This window comes from Marmota flaviventris, chromosome 6 (genome assembly GCF_047511675.1).
Source record: "Marmota flaviventris isolate mMarFla1 chromosome 6, mMarFla1.hap1, whole genome shotgun sequence".
Classification (NCBI taxonomy): Eukaryota; Metazoa; Chordata; class Mammalia; order Rodentia; family Sciuridae; genus Marmota; species Marmota flaviventris.
In genome coordinates this window covers 121313172-121330924 of record NC_092503.1, presented here as the reverse complement: position 1 = coordinate 121330924, position 17753 = coordinate 121313172, and the positions used below count along the sequence as shown (strand labels likewise).

Below are 17753 nucleotides of genomic sequence, written 5' to 3'. Positions count from 1 at the left end.
GCCCGCCCCCCACCCCAGATCTAGTGGATGAGACACTCTGGAGTGGAGTCCAGTGATGTGTGCTCTATAAGGCAGCCTTATGGTTCTGGTGCATGAAAGTTTGAGAATCACTGAATTAGAGATTTCTTCATGGGATGGCCTGGGACCAGGAGCAGAAGACAATGAGGGAGTGTCTTTGGCATTATTTCTGGCCACATGATAATGATCAGAAGACCTCTTCCAAATCCATCAGACTTCTAGGGTCATCTCATGTGGCCCCTGCCCCGGCTTTCCTGGCCTTCCCACCTGATGTTGTATGTTCTCGTTTTTTGGTCTGTGTCTCTCTAGCTTTCTCCCCACTATGTCTGTGCCCACAGAGCAATTCCAGGTCATTGGCCCTCGACACCCCATTTTGGCAGTGCTGGGTGAGGATGTCATACTTCCCTGCACCCTAGTTCCAGCCATGAATGCAGAGAACATGGAACTTGGGTGGTTCCGCACCACATTCTCACAAACAGTGTTCATCTACTGGAACCATTGGGAACAGACTGAGGAGCAGATGGCTGAGTACAGAGGGCGGACTTCATTGGTGAGGGGCTGCCTTACTGAGGGGCATGCTGCCATGCACCTCCGCCAGGTCCGGGTTTCTGACAATGGAATGTACACCTGCTTCTTCAGACATGGAGGCTTCTATGAAGAGGCTGATTTGGAAGTGAAGGTGGCAGGTTAGTTACTTGATGTCTATTCTGGAGACCTTGGGAATATTGGGTTTGATGGGAATATCAAGGATCATCTAATTTAACCTAACATTTTATAGGTGAAGTGGAGAAAAAAGTGGCTCATCTTTTATTAATTGATTCAATACAAACACTGTATAGGGAGCATCTAAAATATTTTGGGACTTGTCCTGTGCACCAGAGATATATCAGTGTAATAGAGATCCCAGCCATGAGGAGTTTACATTCTAGAGACAAAGGAAGAAAAATTATAAGAAATAATTCAGTACAAGATGGCATAAGATGATAAGTACTTAAGACAAAAGACCAAGTAGATTTAAGAAAGGGGCTCAGGATGTGGGCTGAGAATTTAGGACAATCCATAGTGTTACATAGGGAATTGGGCAGAGTCTTATTGACAGTCTAAACAAGGCTCAAAGGAAGTAGGTATTTAGCCAGGTGGATATCTGTGGGGCCAGAGTTTAATGCAGAGGGAGCACCTGCTATGAAACCTTTGAAGTAGGAGTTTGGTTGATTATTCTGGGTATAATGAGGCCATCATGGTTGGTAGGAAGAGTGAAGAGAGGATGGTAAGAAGTGGCAATACTGGAATAAAGAGATGGTCCTGTATTAACACCACTCTCAGGTGTCAGGATGAGGTCATTAGGAGTAGACACCTGGGCTGGCACAAGAGCCCTGGATGTTGATGGGCTGGAATGTAAAACAGCAGAGGACATACAATATGGTGATTGTGGCTACTTGCATTTGACTAAATAGTTCTTGGGGTTGAGTGTAAGGGCTCTGAGGATCTCAGATGGTGGAGTTTGGGGACAAGTGTTCAGAGAGGAAGACAGTTACTGGATCAGTAAAGGCTTTCTGTGCTGTGTTATGGAGTTTGGATGCAGAGTAGGGGGAATCCTAAACAGAGCCAAGCTGGGAATGCTCATGTTGGCAGTTTGAATGGATGAATGGGAGGTGAGCAAGAAGGAGGCTTGGAGTGCATTTGTGATGTGGAGAGAATGATTGCCTGACCTGAGGCATGGTAGTGGGGTGGGAGAGGAGGAGTCAGACAGGTTTAGAAACCAGATTCAACTAAACAGATTTGTGGGCACAAAGTTTGGAAGGGGAAGAGAAGTGTTCAGAGACTTCCAGTGTTTTATTTGAACCATTGTTGTTTCATGGCAGGACTATTGATAATTATGTGTCAGTTCTACTGCTGTAATAATGCTGTGTAACAAACAGCCACAATCTCAGGTGATTTGGCAATAAAAATGTATTTAATTCAGGCACTAAGGGAGTTCAACTAATTGGGGCTGAACTTGGCTAATCTCACCTGGGTTTACTCATACATCTTTGGTCATGTTTCAGAAATAGAATTAAAAACAAAATCTTCCATGCTAGGAGAAAACACTTTTATTACTGAATAAGCAACAAACCAGATTGTGATACATATTATGGTGATCTGTGAACGGATCACACAACTTGAAAGGAATTTCATCTTTGTTTTTAGAGCGAAGCATATATAATCTCCTGTATACTTATTTTGAAAACGAAGAATAACTAATCCTCAATTAAGAGGGCTCAAAGAACTATTGTTCCACATAACTCATCCTAAATTTACATGGTAGTTTGGGAGATCATCTGTGTAATCTATTAGGCTTTATCTGGAAGCAAAATGAACTCCTCCAGCTTTATGACAGGAAGCAGTTTTACAACTTGGATCAAGATGCCCACATAAGTTAGGCTCCTACCTTTCCTCAGAAAAGGGGGCAAAGGGTTGCTATCTTCCCTGATGTTTACATTTCAAAGAAATGGTTCCCAGGTTCTTGAGAAAGTCATTCCTGAGCCACAAAGCTGGCAAAAAACCTAACTAGTTTTCAAAATCATGTATAAAAATTTCAAAAGAGAAGGAAGTATCTATTTGTAATTGCAATTTCCTAAAGCAAATGGTATAAGAAAAAGGAAGAGAATCTTATTTTATTAACAGGGAGAATTAAGCTTTTTACTTGTAATTTTTATTTGTTCTTAAGTTAGCAGAAAAGTTCACCAGGTGCACCTTGGTTGGGTGTGCTGATGTTTCAGGTGGTCATGTGGCTGACCTAGGGCAGCAGTAGCAGGTTGACCAGGCAATGTTACATGAGTCCATCCTCAACTGGGTAGACCAGGATTGTCCTCCTGTGGAAATGGCAGAGGGAATAAACCATGGTTCATTAGTCATTTTTGCTAATTTTTCATTGCCAAATTGAATCCATTACTGGGCCCAGGGGCAGAAGGTAAAGGCAGTAAAAAATTAAGTGGAATTTCTAGAACTGACTATAAAGAAGGGTGAAGTATTGGATTATTTTAATAATCATTTTATCACAAGTGGTGCAAATTAATGAATTCAGTTCTGAATTTGAGTTTGAAGTGTATGTGAGGAAACCTGGTAAAGATAACTCATAGGGACATGGGTGGAGGGTAAGATAATTCAGGAGTCAAGGTGGTCACTGAATACGATTTTGGACATGATATACACAGAGAGGGTGATGTCCCAGGAGAGTGTGTGAGGTGAGAAGACTGAGATCCAAGGAGGGAGCCCTGGGACAAAATTCTTCCTGTTTTTTTCTTTGGGCATCACAGCTGGGGACAAGAGCCTACTGCCCTGTGTGGGTCCCTGTGCTCCTTCCATTTATTCTGTCTTTCCGTAGAATTCCCAGAATTGAACATGAAAACCTTCCCCCTGAAGTTATGTAATGTCTTGGCAACTCTGGGGTCTCAGAGCCCAAGGTGGCCTCCTGGGGCTACACAGCTTCCTTCCCACAGGTATGGGCTCTGACCCCCAAGTGCACATAGAAGGGCCAGAAGAGGATGGAGTGCGCTTGGTGTGCAAAGCCTCAGGATGGTTCCCAAAGCCCCAGGTGCAGTGGAGAGACCTCAGTGGAAACAAGTTCCCAGCGCTTTCTGAAACCCACTCCCAAGACACTGAGGAGCTGTTTAGTGTGGAGGCCACTCTGGTGGTAAGAGACAGTTCTGTGGGGAATGTGACCTGCTCTGTCCTCAACCCTGTCCTGGGCCAGGAGAAGGCCATGGCTATTTACATCCCAGGTCAGTGCTGCTTCCCACTCCCAGCAGAGCTGTGGGGAGGGGCTGGCCTCTCTGAGTGTGCTGGTCTCCTGGGTGTGCCCCTGACCTGCTGTCTGCCTGGGCCACAGAGCCCTTCTTCCCTCAGGCTTCTCCCTGGAAGCCAGCATTTGCTGTGATCCTGACCATGCTCGGGCTCCTACTCTTGGGGGCTTGCTATTTTATCAGAAAAGCACATTCCAGAAGGATGCAGGTGAGGCAGGAAAAGGAGCATCAGCAGCGGCTTAAGAAGCAGGAACAGCAGGCAAAGGAAGAGGTGCTGAAGGCCATCGGTAAGACCACAAAGGGCAAGTGCAAACCTGGTGGTGAGTGGGACAGCTGACGGGGGCCAGAGTCCGAGTCCAGCTCTCTAGGGAGATCCAGGGTCCTGGACTCAGAGGAGGTGACTGAGGAGATCAGAGAGGACAGCTAGAGACTGGTGGGGTTGAGTGGGTTTGTAGTTAGAAATTCTAGTGAACAGAAATGTTTTCCTTAGGTTTTTCAGGCACTCAGTCTTTCCTTTTCTTGGGGATGGGCGTTCACACTGTTTTTCATTTTCTTTCAGGTGAACTCAAGGCAGATCTCAGTAAGTTCTGCTTTCCCTTCTGAATTTTCTGTTTCCTTGGTAGCAGATGTTCTAGTTCCTAGCTCCCCTATTTCTTGTTGTTTTTCAGATCAGAGGAAAGCTGCTTATCTCTCTGGTAAGTGACTCTCCCTCCATGTATTCCTTGTTTCCTTATCCAACCTGTGTTATGGTGTCCCTTCTCCTTGTTTCTGTCTAGGCACAGACATGTGGGGCCTTATCCCTGGGAAGCTAGTGGATGCCAGTACACTGGTCCCTGGCCTTTCCTTGATCTGGTCTACTATTTCCTATCTAGCGTGTGGAAACCTGAGTTTGATGGTGACCTGTGGTCTGTCATGTATTCTGCATCTTATTTCAACCCTGGATTGCCATATATATATATATCAGTCTTCAATGCATCTAGCAGTTGGATTGCATCTAGCATATTAAAGGCAGATATTAAGATCATTAAATGATCTATATAAGTAAATGGAGTCATTAAGTTTAGGAGTATGGCCTTCTGTTCATCTCCCAACAAATCATCAGTGAGGGATTATGTTTTCTCCAGCTCCCGAAGGTGCTAATCCAAGAAGGCTGCTCACCACAGGTGGGAAAGTGATGGAGTGAACCAAGTACTTCCTAAAAAGTGGTTCTTATTCTCTGGAAATATTTCACATGTGAAAAGTTGGGCAGTTTTACTGAAGAACTCATTCCTGTCTTTAAATCATTCTTCATTTTTGGCAATTTCCCAAGTGTCTTTTTTAATTTTATTTTTTCATTTTGTGGTGCGGAGGCATGAACCTGGAACCTCGTGCATGCTAGGCCATCCCTCTACCATGATGTACATCCCCACCCCTTCCTCAAATGTATCTTTTCTTGAGAAAGCCTGGATATAATAATACCCCTCACAATTGTGGAATGAATTATATTTATTCTCTCAAATATTTTCACACATAGTGTAATTTTGATCCTTAGTGGCAAAACTGAATAAAGACAGATAGAATATGGATTTTTATGAGTTTTGAGGCAGACAGTTTTCTGACAGAGAGAAAGCAGTGGGACAGTGGTAGTAGTTGGCCTGTAAAGCAGCCGTCTTGATCTGTGGTCCAGGGGATTTCCCACAATACCCTGTGGACTCTGATACTGCAAGAGCCCATCTACTTTCTGGCTCTCTCCTCCTGTGGGTAGTCCCATCTTTAGAATGGAGAGGAGGCCAGGGCAGGTACATTCATGCTGAGCAGGCTTGTTTTAGCTGTGGTCTCACCACTGTGTGTTCCCTTTCAGCCTGGAGGAAGGCCCCCCTGTATGCAGGTAAGTGACTCTGATGTGTCCTTGGCCTTCCCTCCTCCAGGATCCTCCTCTGCCCTTCTGTGTCAGTGGCCTCTACCCAGGATGGGATTAGGTTTCCTGCTCTCTTGTCTAATTTGTTTTTCACCTTCCCAGTAAATACTATTAACTTCTCTTGTTTTTTTTTCCCTATAATCCTTACACATTAATCTGCCCCATGTCCAATCTAACCAAAGCCAAGTACAATAGGAAAGCAAAATTCTCCTAAAAGGAGAAAAGATAATTGTAAAAGATAATTGCATTGGAAGACCACAGGGACTTCTCCCTGGATTGGATCACAGAACTCATATCACATTCCTGTCTTTTAATCATTCTTCATTAAAAAAATTTTTTTTTTAGTTGTAGGTGGACTCAATACCTTTATTTTATTTTTATGTGGTGCTGAGAATTGAACCTAGTGCCTCACGCAGGTAGGGGAGCACTCTACTTCTGAGCCACAACTTCAGCCCTAAATTATTCTTCATTTTTGGTAATTTCCCTAATGTCTTATTTAATTTTAATTTTGTTTTTTCATGTTGTGGTGTGAGGAGTGAACCTGTTCTAGGCTTATCCTCCCCTGCAGGTTAGGGTTAAATGCACCCTCTGAAAACATTGTGTTTGACTGGTATTTGTTGTTGGTGCAGTGACACTGGAGAGTTCAGTTGTGGGCAGAGCCTGGATGGAGCAGGTTGGAACTGTGGATAGGAATTGCTGGTCTCCATGAAATTTCAGAAATCATATTTGACAGCTTAGGACTTACATCTTCCTAATGTGGGGCCTTGATTCTCTATTCCCTTTACCCTGGATTTTTATCGTTTGGGTCCATGTTTGGTTTTCTTGTTTCTTCATGGTCCTCTGGATATTGGTCTTCTCTCAGCCACCTCCTACTCTGACTCACTGTCCTAGTTTGGTTTCTTCTAAGCATCTAGGTTGCTGAGAAATGAGTTTCTGGTGTTCAGAATTTGGGGTCCAGGATGCTAGGTGATCTGAGAACCACTTGAAATTATATGCAAAGTCTGTGTTTGTGTTTGTGTTACAGGAACACAATGCAATTTATATTGATCACAACACTTTTCTCTGATTTTAAGAGAATTTTGCTTTGCCTGTTGGGCTTGGTCTTTGTTGTTGTTGTTGTTTTTAAAATGTGTGAAGATCATAAAAGGAGAAACCTGGAGAGTTTAATATTATTTACCCAAGAAAGGGTAGAGAACAAACCAGAGAAGAAAGGATGAGGTAGGAGGAGAGAGGAAGTCAAAAGGAAAGTAGAGTGCCCAAGATTCACATAGACATTTTGGTTGTGCTGAAGCAGTGAGAGCTGGAAGATTACATCCAAGGTGGTTTGAGTTGAGTGTGAAGAGGATTTGCAGGTTCTTTGTGTGCCTGAAATGTAATCAATTCCTTGATACATCTTTGAGAGTTTTCAGTTAATACATTGTGTGTGTGTGTGTGTGTGTGTGAATTCCATTAATCTATTTCTAAGTAATCATCTCATTGAGTTTGCTTGTGATAATGAGACCACCTGAACCTTCCAGTAGTAGTTAGGAAAGGCATATGCTAAGGCAGTTTCCAATTCAATGAGAAATTATCCAGAGGACTCTTTAACTCTGGGGGTGAGTTTAGGACCTGTGCCATCTGAATTTGTACAATATGCCCTTTTCCTACTCTGGATGTTTCTTTTTCACATCAGGGATATAGACTGTGAGTGACAGAGGAAGGTGAGCCATGGCATCAAGAGGCTTTGGATTCAGATGTTTGAGGAACATTCTTTGAGAATCTTAATGATTTTCCTGGGGACATTTTTATTAAAAAAGAAGAATCAAATTGTCTTTATTTTTACCATCTCCCCATTCTCTACTGAATTAATATCTATATGTTTTCATGTATAAATTGCATACTCTTTTATTTTGTAAGAATAAACACCATAACTCTACTAGAATCAACACTGTCATATTGAGAGGTCCATAGTGTGAGGTGGACAAATGTCTATCTCATCTTGTTCATGAAATTGTAACAATGAGCTATATATTCAAATTTTCAGTGGGAATTATATGAAGGCTGCATTAAAGTGCATAGCATGGCACTTGACACACTGGAAAGTCTCAAAAGGTTTTTCTCTTTCATTCCTTCTTTTCTCCCCCATCTGCTTCCTTCTCCTCCATTTTCTTCTTCTTTTTTTTTTTTGATATTCTCAGTCAGGTATTATATAGAAAATTATAATTGGATTTTATCTAATATCTTGGTGAAAAATGAGCAAAACTTACTTTTCTTCAAGGATCATCTGGGTCTGCTCAGACATTTTATATGATCTAGTTTCTATTAAGCAACTCCACAAAGATGGAAATACCAATGTATATGATTGAACCTGTATTAGTGGAAATATGGGGCACAAATTTAAACACAAATCTTTAAGAAAGAAAAAATTTTGGTTAATGACCTTCCTATCCTGTTCCGAAAATGGAGTATGGAGGTTGGAGGAGACTTATGTGGCTTTGGAGCAGTGGGGGAAGAGGGACCATGGGTTTTCTCTTAGTTATTTCAGGTGAACATCAGGAGGCTAGTCTGAACTGGTTCATAAGACCCTTGGTTTGGTGTCTCCTGAGTAAAGGCAGGTCTCATCTCATTGCTTGGTCACCCTTCCCGGACCCTGAGGTAAAGTCCAAAGTCTGTGTCACTTATTCCTAGTAGCCATTGGGTTTTTTCCTTTAACCTTCAGACTTTCTCTGGTTCACTGACTCACTGGGAACCTACCTTTTCACCATCCAGCAGAGCATGTGAGACTTTCTGGGTCCTCAGCTTCCCGAGTGCAGGAGACACAGAGATTCATGTTTTCTGCCAGCACATTTCTCTGCCAGTGCTTTTTTCCACATGGGGTGTGTCACCTAAGTGGGCATATTAGCTTTCTATTTGCTGCCATGTTAGTACAAAATTAGTAGCTTCAGCCAACATAAATATGTTATTTTAAATATTTGTAGGTCAGAAGTCCAAGAAGGTATGAACAAGGCTGTGTTCCTTTGTGGAGGCTGTTGTCTTGTGTGGTTTCTAGAGGCCATCTGTATTCCCTCATTTGGGGGCCTGTTCTTCCATCTTCAAAGCCAGCAGCACAGCATGGTTTTGACCTTGTTTATGTGATTCTATCTGCTTCTCTGACCACACCCAAGAAAGGTCTGTGTTTACAAGGGTTCATGTGATGGTTTGGACTCATCCAGACAATCCAGAATAACCTCCTCTGCTCAAGAACCTGAATCTTAATCACCTTTGTAAAGTTGCCTATGTATTTAACCTATTCACACACTCTGGAGTTTAGGACTATGGGTTCTATCATAGCTGGAAGTTTTAAAACTCTTTAGGCAATTCTTGTGGGAGACAAATGACTAGATCCGATATTTTTTGGGTTCTCCCATATGTGTTTTTCTCCTATTGTTCTGTGAAAAGTTGAAGAAAAGTCACTAGTGTTAACCTCTCACTGGATATATTTGTTTCCTGCTTTGAACTTCTTTCTCTCCCATACTAAAACACTATCCATTGCCTCCTAACTGGGCAAAATTTCTCTGAGTTCCCTGCACTCATGATTTATAGTCATCCTCCAAGTTTAGCTAAGCTAGATGTAATTCTCAACTCATGGCTTAGAGGTACCTTACAAGTGCAGCACAGTCAGTTCTTTATAAGTAAATGGAGGTCTTGGAAATTTTGATAACCTCAATTCTATATCAAGATAACCCAGTTGTCCGGATGGTTATGTGTCTGTGTCTTGAGAAAGTATTATTTGGTAGCTAAATCTGAACAGTGACCTTTCAGATTGATATCCAGCATTTTGATCCTGGGGTGTTAAGCTTTTTGGCTTAGTCCTCATGGGAATGCTGCAGCAGGATGTGTGAGTGGTGTGTGTGTGTGTGTGTGTGTGTGTGTTTGTGTGTGTGTGTAAGAGATAAATACAGCACGTGAATGTTTTCACACAGCTTTTCCCTTCTTCCTCCCACATTGCTGTTTCATAAGACTGGGTGCTGACCTTGATGTGTACAGACTCTGCAAATCCTTGATATCAGATGTATGTTCTCTCGTAGATTGGCGGAAGGAACAGTTCCAAGCCTGTGAGTGACTGTGTGCTTCTAGATGTTCCTCCTGTTGCCCTCATGGCTTCTGGCTTCTCCTTAAGTTCTCTGTGGTGATTCAGATGCTGGCATCACCAATGGTGATGCTGTGGCAGAAGTGATAGTCACAACACTGGTACTGGTTCTTAAGGGACCTGTCACAAGTCTACCCCCCAAATCAATCTCTGGCTCCTTCTCCTCGTTGAGGACGTGGGCTTGAGTTACAAGACTGGTATCTCAGGAGGCTTATCCCCTCCTCAGCTCAGGCAGCTCTGTGGCTGTGAGGTGGTGGGTGGCTGTGTGCTTTGTTTTGGGGCAGGGAGGACCTTGCATGATTGATAACTCTCTCAACAGGGTCTGTCACTCTGGATCCATTGTCTGCTCATCACTGGCTTTCTATCTCTCATGAAAAGATGCATCTGTCCTGGAAGGACCCCAGCCTGTTGTACTGTGATGAAAAATGCAGTGTGTTGGGTCTTAAGGGCATCACATCAGGAAGATGGTTCTGGGAAGTGGAGATAGAGAATGAACTCTTCAGCAAGTGGACTCTGGGAGTCTGCAGGAAAGATGTGAGGAGAACAGGCAACTACCTGGAATCATCACAAAGGGGGTTTTGGGTCATGGGGAAAGGTAACAATAAGTATTTTGCCCAAACTGATCCTGAGACTTGTTTATCTCCTAGGCAGGATCCCTGCAGGGTGGGGGTTTTCCTGGACTACAGTGAAGGGGATGTCTCCTTCTATAACATGATTGATGGGTCCCACATTTTTTCTTTCCCTCCCATCTCCTTCTCTGGAGCTCTCTTTCCATACTTCATGCTTAGGTATGGAGGTGTGTCCATGACCATCTGCTCCATGGCAAGTGGGTCTGAGGGGCTCCCTGTACCCCTTAACAATTTTTCCCCTTTGGAGGAAATCCTGAGTACCCCAATGGAGGGGTTCAGCTCAGGTTGTGGTGTTAATTGTGCTCCCCCAGAGGCTGAATCTCTGTTACTTCCCTAACACTTCCAGGTTTTGTCCACATAGAGTGCCTTGCTGTCTGTGATCCCTCACTGTGGCTCTTCCTGGGGCGACAGACTCCTGGTCGCAAAAGCTCATGAGATGAGACTTGGACTGTTCAGTGGGCTTGTCCTTCTGCTCTCTGTTCAGACTTCACATGTGTGGTTATGAGAGTTCAGTTCATATCTTATATTCAGATAGCAGAAGATAAAATTTGGCTGTTTTGTAACTGGTTTAGAGAATATGCAATTTAACTGAGGAGCCCTATTTTTTGGTATTAAAAGTTATTTCAAGCAGCTGTGGCAGTACATACCTGTAATCCCATCTACTGGGGAGGTTAAGGCACGAGGATCAATTTATCCCAAAAGTTTGAGACCAGCTGGGGAACATAGTGGTACCCTGTTTCCAAAAACAAAACAAAACAAAACAAATTCAAACAGAGGGGAGATCATGTTACTGCACTTGCAAGTGTGTAGAGGAACTTTGAGGTTGAGAATGATCCCCAGTTCTATTTTTGCAGATTTAGACTATCAGATGACAGTCATTATCTAAAAATTTCCAGGGAAATTGATAGGTATGTTAGTCACCTTTTTGTCTCTGTGACAAAATACTGAGAAAATCAACCTAAAGGAGGACAGATTTATTTTCCTCACAGTTTTAGAGGTTTCAGTCCATAGTCACCTGGCTCCATTGTTTTTGAGGGAGAATGTAATTTCATGACAGGGAGCAGGTGGTGGAGCAAGTGGCTCACCTCACAGCAGGCAGAAAGCAAGAAAGGAAGACAGAGGGAAAGGGGGGTGGAGGGAGGCAGGAAGGGAGGTAGGGAGGGAGAGATAGATAGATAGATAGATAGATAGATAGATAGATAGATAGATAGATAGATAAGGGGCCAAGACATAGTCTTCAAGGACACATCCAAGTTATCTACTTCCTTCCTGTTTCCTAGTCCCCACCTACTGAGGTTCCTACCACTTCCCCAAAAGGCCACCAGCTGGGGACTAAGATTTTAACATGTGAGCCTTTGGAGGATATTTCAGTTCTAAAGTACAATAAATGATGGAGTTTTAAGAGAAGAAAGAGTACAACATTCTATGTTATCTGCTTCCTATTCTGGGATGAATGGAATATACCCATTTTTCCATAATTCAATAGCTTTCTGGACACAATACCTTTATTTAGTTATTTTTTAATGTGGTACTGAGGATCAAAGCCAGTTCCTCATACTTGCTCCAACAGTGAGCTACAGATGAGACCAGTTGTTCTGACTTGGGGAGAGACAATAAAGTTTGGGAATTGGAAGATAGAAAGTACATATAATTACACTGTCCATCTATAAACAAGGATTGTAATAGCTTTGTATATTTTCTCTTTGCTTGGGGTGTATATGTGTGTATTTTTATGTATTGACCATTTGCTTCCTCTCTCTTCTTATATTCATAATTTTATATACAAATTGTTATCTTTAGGTAACAGTATAGTCAATGGGACTGAGTGAATTTGAAGAGTAAATACTATAGCAGTGTAGTGTACAGTGACTGGGAGTGCTTCTTATGTTGGGGAACAGATGAAAACCTCTTCATTTTCAGGGGCTTTGTCATGATAGATTTGTTGTTTTATGGAAGTTCAAATGGTTGTAAAATGGTGTAACATGTATGCATACATAAAGTATAAAGTCAAAGGTGTGTACAGAGTCCAGTATCATTTCATTTCATTTCTTTTCCAAATCCACTCCATGTTGGTCTTCTTTGTGTTATTGTAACTGGACCTTGTGAACACTTCTTTGCATTCTGACACAATGTGAGACTATTGGTACAATGCACTGGAGGAGCCACTGCAAGGCAAGGTAGTTCTGTTTCTTTCTTTCTTTCTCTTTCTTTCTTTCTTTCCTTCCTTCCTTCCTTCCTTCCTTCCTTCCTTCCTTCCTTCCTTCCTTCCTTCCTTCCTTCCTTCCTTCTTTCCTGTACCAGGGATTGAATCCAGTTGTGCTTACTGAGAAACATTCCCAACCTATTTTTTTAAAAAAATATTTTTCTTTAGTTGTGGATGGACACAATACCTTTATTTAGTTATTTTTTAATATGGTGCTGAGGATCAAAGCCAGTTCCTCACACTTGCTCCACCAGTGAGCTAGAACACCAGCACACAACTCCCCTCCCTCCACTCTTTTAAAAATTTGAGACAGTCTTTTCCTACATTGTTAGGGCCTGGTTAATTTGTGAGACTGGTTTGAACTTGTGATATTCCTGCCTCAGCCTCCTAAACTGCTGGGATTACAGGCATGAGCCACCATACTGGACCGTTTTTCCTTTTATATGCATCTTCCAATGGTGTGCAGAAGGCTCACCTTTTGGTGACATAGTAAGAAATGTCTATATTAATATCTTTATCTATATTTTTAGTCTGTATCCTAGGTTCCTGAAAAGTGGTTTCTCTCCCAGATCCCTGAAAACAGCTCCTAAAATCCTTGGAATTTCCTGATAGAGATGAAAGTGTTATCACTGTTTATTGGTGAAGAGTCCTTACTTCCCCAGTGCTGAAGTTTAACACTAGAGAAGCATGCCAAGGCAAGTTTAGAGTGGAAAGTAGAAGCTTTATTAAGGGGAGCAGAAAAGATATTCTCCTGGAGGAAGAAGGGGACCCAAGAGGTGGAATCCATGGAAAGGGGAGGTCTTCCCTCTTTTATAGCTAAGGTCTTCTTTCAGTTTTCCCACATTCTTGTCCTTTGTTATCTTGCAGTGATAGAATGTAAGTGGGAAGACCTAGAAGGTGAGGGGCAGATGGGCCAGAGGAGTAATCTGGGCAGGAAGGGCCTGGGGCAGCTTTTGATTAGCGCCTCCCAGTATGCTGCAAGCTTCTTCATTAACATTTCTTTAGAATGGGCTCTGGGCCTTGGGAACATTAACATTTCAATTTCCCCAAGTGCTTCTCTGCTTTCCTGGGGCTCCATTCTCAATATGGCCTTCATTCTTGATATTAGACCAATTTACCTAACTACACTAACTACCTATTTTTAAATCTGACTTCAAAAGGAGAGTCTGTTGTTATTAATAACCAGCCCCTTTCAGCAATCTGAGTTTATGTTAATAAGATAACTTTTAGAAAGCCCTTGGATCACCTCAGGATGGGGTCAGGTTGCCAAAAGAACAAATTTAGAGTAGAAAGTTGAAAGAGGGGAGGAAATAGAGCTCAATGTTGAGTTAATTAATTTCCAGCAGTAAATGATTTAATAAATCTTAATGAAATAATGAAATACCCATAAAAAATGTTGAGGGAACTTCTGACTTGATGAACAACAATGCATCCATGTGTTGTGGTGTGCCTCTCAAACTCTACCATGGGACAGATATTCCTGTGCTTGAGGCTTTTTTGGGCCTCACTGTGTACATGTTTATCTGGCTATTCAGTGTATTTTCTACAAGATCTTTTATAATAAATTGGATAGTAAACAGAGCTGTTTTTCTTGGTTTTGTGAGCCCTTCTAGATAATGGCTGTAGAAAATCATCCAATCTGAGAATAGATCTTGGAGTGGAGGATGGGCCTTGGGAATGAGATAGAAATTTGGGATACTACCAAAAAAAAAGTTTCTAAAGGAGAAAAGTGCCTGTTGGGATGTGGAACAAAAATTTGTGAACTGCTCCTGACCTGGACAAAGAAACTTAAGGGAAAGGAAGAGACCAAAGGTAAATATGCACCAATCCCATAAATTACTTTATAAGTTTCCAATTCCATATAAAATTTCTGGAATTCAGCAAAGCAGGAACAAGATTTCAAAAGAAAGACACTACTAACCTCATGAAACTAGGGGCTAACATTTGATTGGATCAAACACCTGATCAAGTATCAGCTGAAAACAACATAGCAGACTAGATTTCCTAACAGGAAAAAATCAATATTTCCCAGTCTCCAGGAAAGTCCTATCCACTTGGATCATATATTCTATCTTTGTACACTATAAAATAACCTGACCTTAATTCCTGGTGGTGTGTCTCTTCTTGCTCTTGAGATGGCCCACATTATTCTCCTATATTCACTTTTCACTTTCTAATCATACTCTTCCTCTCTTTGCTAAACCCCAAGACATTCTTTCATTCTTTTCTGTGGTATGGGCAAGGGTCTGAAAGTTCTGAGTAGAGTTTTCCTTTGCCACTGGAGAGACTTCACTGGACCTCCTTACAGTGACAGGAACCTCAGAAACAGGAGGGTAACTTGAGGAGTTATCTTGTGATTTTCATCTGAAATCATGGGAACATACTTTTAAGACTGTGGGGTCCACTTAACCTCTGGGGTCTCTGGTAATTCCTTAATTTAATTATAGGATACCCAGATATATGCAGAGAATTGGAGAATAACTTGATGTGGAAAACTCCAAACATTTGGTGTCAGAAATGTTTGGGGGGTGGGGTATTATGAAAGAGGACACCTGGTGAGTTGGAGCATTACAGATCCATTTCAACCTTCCAGTGGGCCATGGTTCCATCTTCCCCAATGAGTTCTGTACCTCAGTCTCATTGGGGACCCTGTCATACATTTTTTCCTTCCTTGACTACTCTGCCTCAATCTAAGAGGTACTATATATGCCATTTCTGCATTCTTTGGATCCTTCTTTTACTTCTTTTGGTAGTTAACCACTTTTTACTACTTGATTATTTTTCTTTTTTTCTCAGTGCTGGGGATTAAATCCAGGGCCTCAGACATGAATAGGTCTATGTTAAGTTTTCCTTGTTCAAATGATTTATGTGGTTTCTGGACTTTGACAGAAGCATCTAAACTACAGTAATTTAGTACTTGTTAAAGGAGGGTGCTGAATTGCTCATAGCATGTGAGAAAGAGTAATTGAGGCATTAATCAATTTATTAAAATGCTTAATTCCAACAATAAAGTTATATAAATATGTTGATTTTTTTGTGGATTTTACATATTTTCTATATGTAGATATATTACTTGTCAGTTTGATGGAAAGAGTGTCAGCAACAGAGAAGGAAGGAAAGGAGAAGGAGGAGGATTGAGGCAGTAGTGTTTGTTTCCTCACTCCACAATTGTTGTGCCCTCATCTCCCTCTCAGTCTACTTCAGAATTATATCATCTGATTTATAATGTGATGACATTAATGCTAGATCATGTTACTCAGAATTGCTTGGTCATACCATTGTCACCATATTTTGCTTGTTTCATTTGACTGCTTTATCTTCCCTCTCAACTTACCTGTTGCTACTTGGAATATATATTGGTTCATTATGGTGTCAAGTGGCAACATGGGGGTGTTTTATTCCACAGAAATACAAAATTGAGGTCACTCATGAAAAAAGCCATGATGAAGCTTGGTTTCCTGTTGGGAGCTGCCATATAGGAACCAAGTGTCCCTTAGCCTTGAGGGATGAGAATGTGGAGATGTGGCAAGCCAGCCATGGGCTGTATTGTTATGCCAGATTCATGGGACCCTAATAGACCTCAAGGAGCTGAATCCAATGCAATCACACAAGAGTCTTTATTGCAAGCTCAAGCCTGAACTCACAACCTTTCCTGAGTCAGCAGTCCCAGGGAGTGAGTCCGCCCGGACCTTTGTTCAGTGGGATTTTATAGGATTTTGGGGGAATACTCTATGCATCACAACATCACACAGCAAATTATTCCATACCATGGCAAAGTCAAACAACAACTCTTAACATTGATTAGCACATTCAATGGCAGGAACAATTTGGGTAGGGGTGATTGGTCAATATAAGAGGGGGATTCGTTTGAACTGATTGGTTTAGGCCATGAGGAGTGTACTGCTAAGCTACATGGTTTCCTAACATGTTATCAATCACCATAAACTACTTGGGGGTCATTTGGCATTCCAGGTATTTTCTCTGTCTTATGCTGATTGAAGGTTGCTAGGGGGTTGCTATGGGTCCTCACCTAGCCTAACTGAGTCAGGGACACCTGGCACTGCAGACCTCTCCTGTTATTTACAGCAAACAACTCAGCAGGTGGGTATGTGCTTAGGAGTGCTCTGTGGGTTTTTCCAAGGACAAGGGTCACACCCCCTTCCTTAGGACAGGCCTTGGGGTAGAAGCTGCTGTTATTTATTTATTTTTAAAAATGGAGTCACATTAGTTTCTCAGTATGTGTGTCAACTATGTGCACATAGCCCACAAAGTGGACTGAACTGACATTGCCCCTCTATTTGGGAGGGCCTTGCTCTGGTCATTTGCTTGCTCTGCCATGATCCCTACACAGCTCATGAGATGGGCGTGGCTTCTCTAGATGTCAGTCAATCTGCTGACAGCAGACTTCAGGAAGCTAGACTCAAACCCCTGATACCTGACCTCTTGCCTCATTTGAATGGCTTCTTCCCAATAAAAGGGTTCTGCATGTGAACTCTCTCTCTCTTTCTACGGACCCCTAAGGTTGGAGGAGGTGTCACAAGACTCAAAGAAAAAGGTCTTTCTGTGTCTTTGTGTGATTATTTTGAGAAGCCCAGTTCACCTGGAGTGACCCTAATTGTTTAGTCATGAAATGCAATAGTTTTGTTTTGTTTCTTCATTTATCTTTATAGTATGATTTTTAGATTTGATAAATGACTGAAGTCAGAGAAGCTGTGGATGGACTTAAGAAACACTACAGTGGCATATGATCAACCCAAACTGAGTCAAGAGGACCTACAATTTATACAGATCAATTTCTTTTTATTTTTTATTTATTTCTTACATACATGATAATAGTGGAGTGCATTACTTTCATAATTATCCATTCATAGCACAATTTTTCATAACTCTATATATAGAGTATGTTCACGCCAAATTATATCATTATAAATGAGCTCTCTTATTTTTTTGCATTACAATTCTTAATACACCTTATACCCAATTTATCATATCTCTGTGTATAAGGTATGTTGACATCAAATTCATTTCTTATACATGTATTTTGTATAATGATGACCATCTCCTTTCACTATCCTTGCTATTCCCCTTCTCTCTCCTTTTCCCTCCCACCCCTAAT

The 17753-nt window shown here is 41.8% G+C and overlaps 1 protein-coding gene across 1 annotated transcript; it reads left to right on the top strand.

Annotated features, from left to right (window-relative positions):
- Positions 1-340: 340 nt before the first annotated feature.
- Positions 341-17332, top strand: LOC114080338 (butyrophilin-like protein 1). Its single transcript, XM_027921909.2, is given in 13 exon segments — positions 341-704; positions 3498-3779; positions 3887-4087; positions 4360-4380; positions 4469-4495; positions 5641-5667; positions 9744-9770; positions 10125-10651; positions 15744-15924; positions 15927-16052; positions 16055-16090; positions 17115-17120; positions 17277-17332. Coding segments are annotated over 13 exon segments (1881 nt in total).
- Positions 17333-17753: the final 421 nt, after the last annotated feature.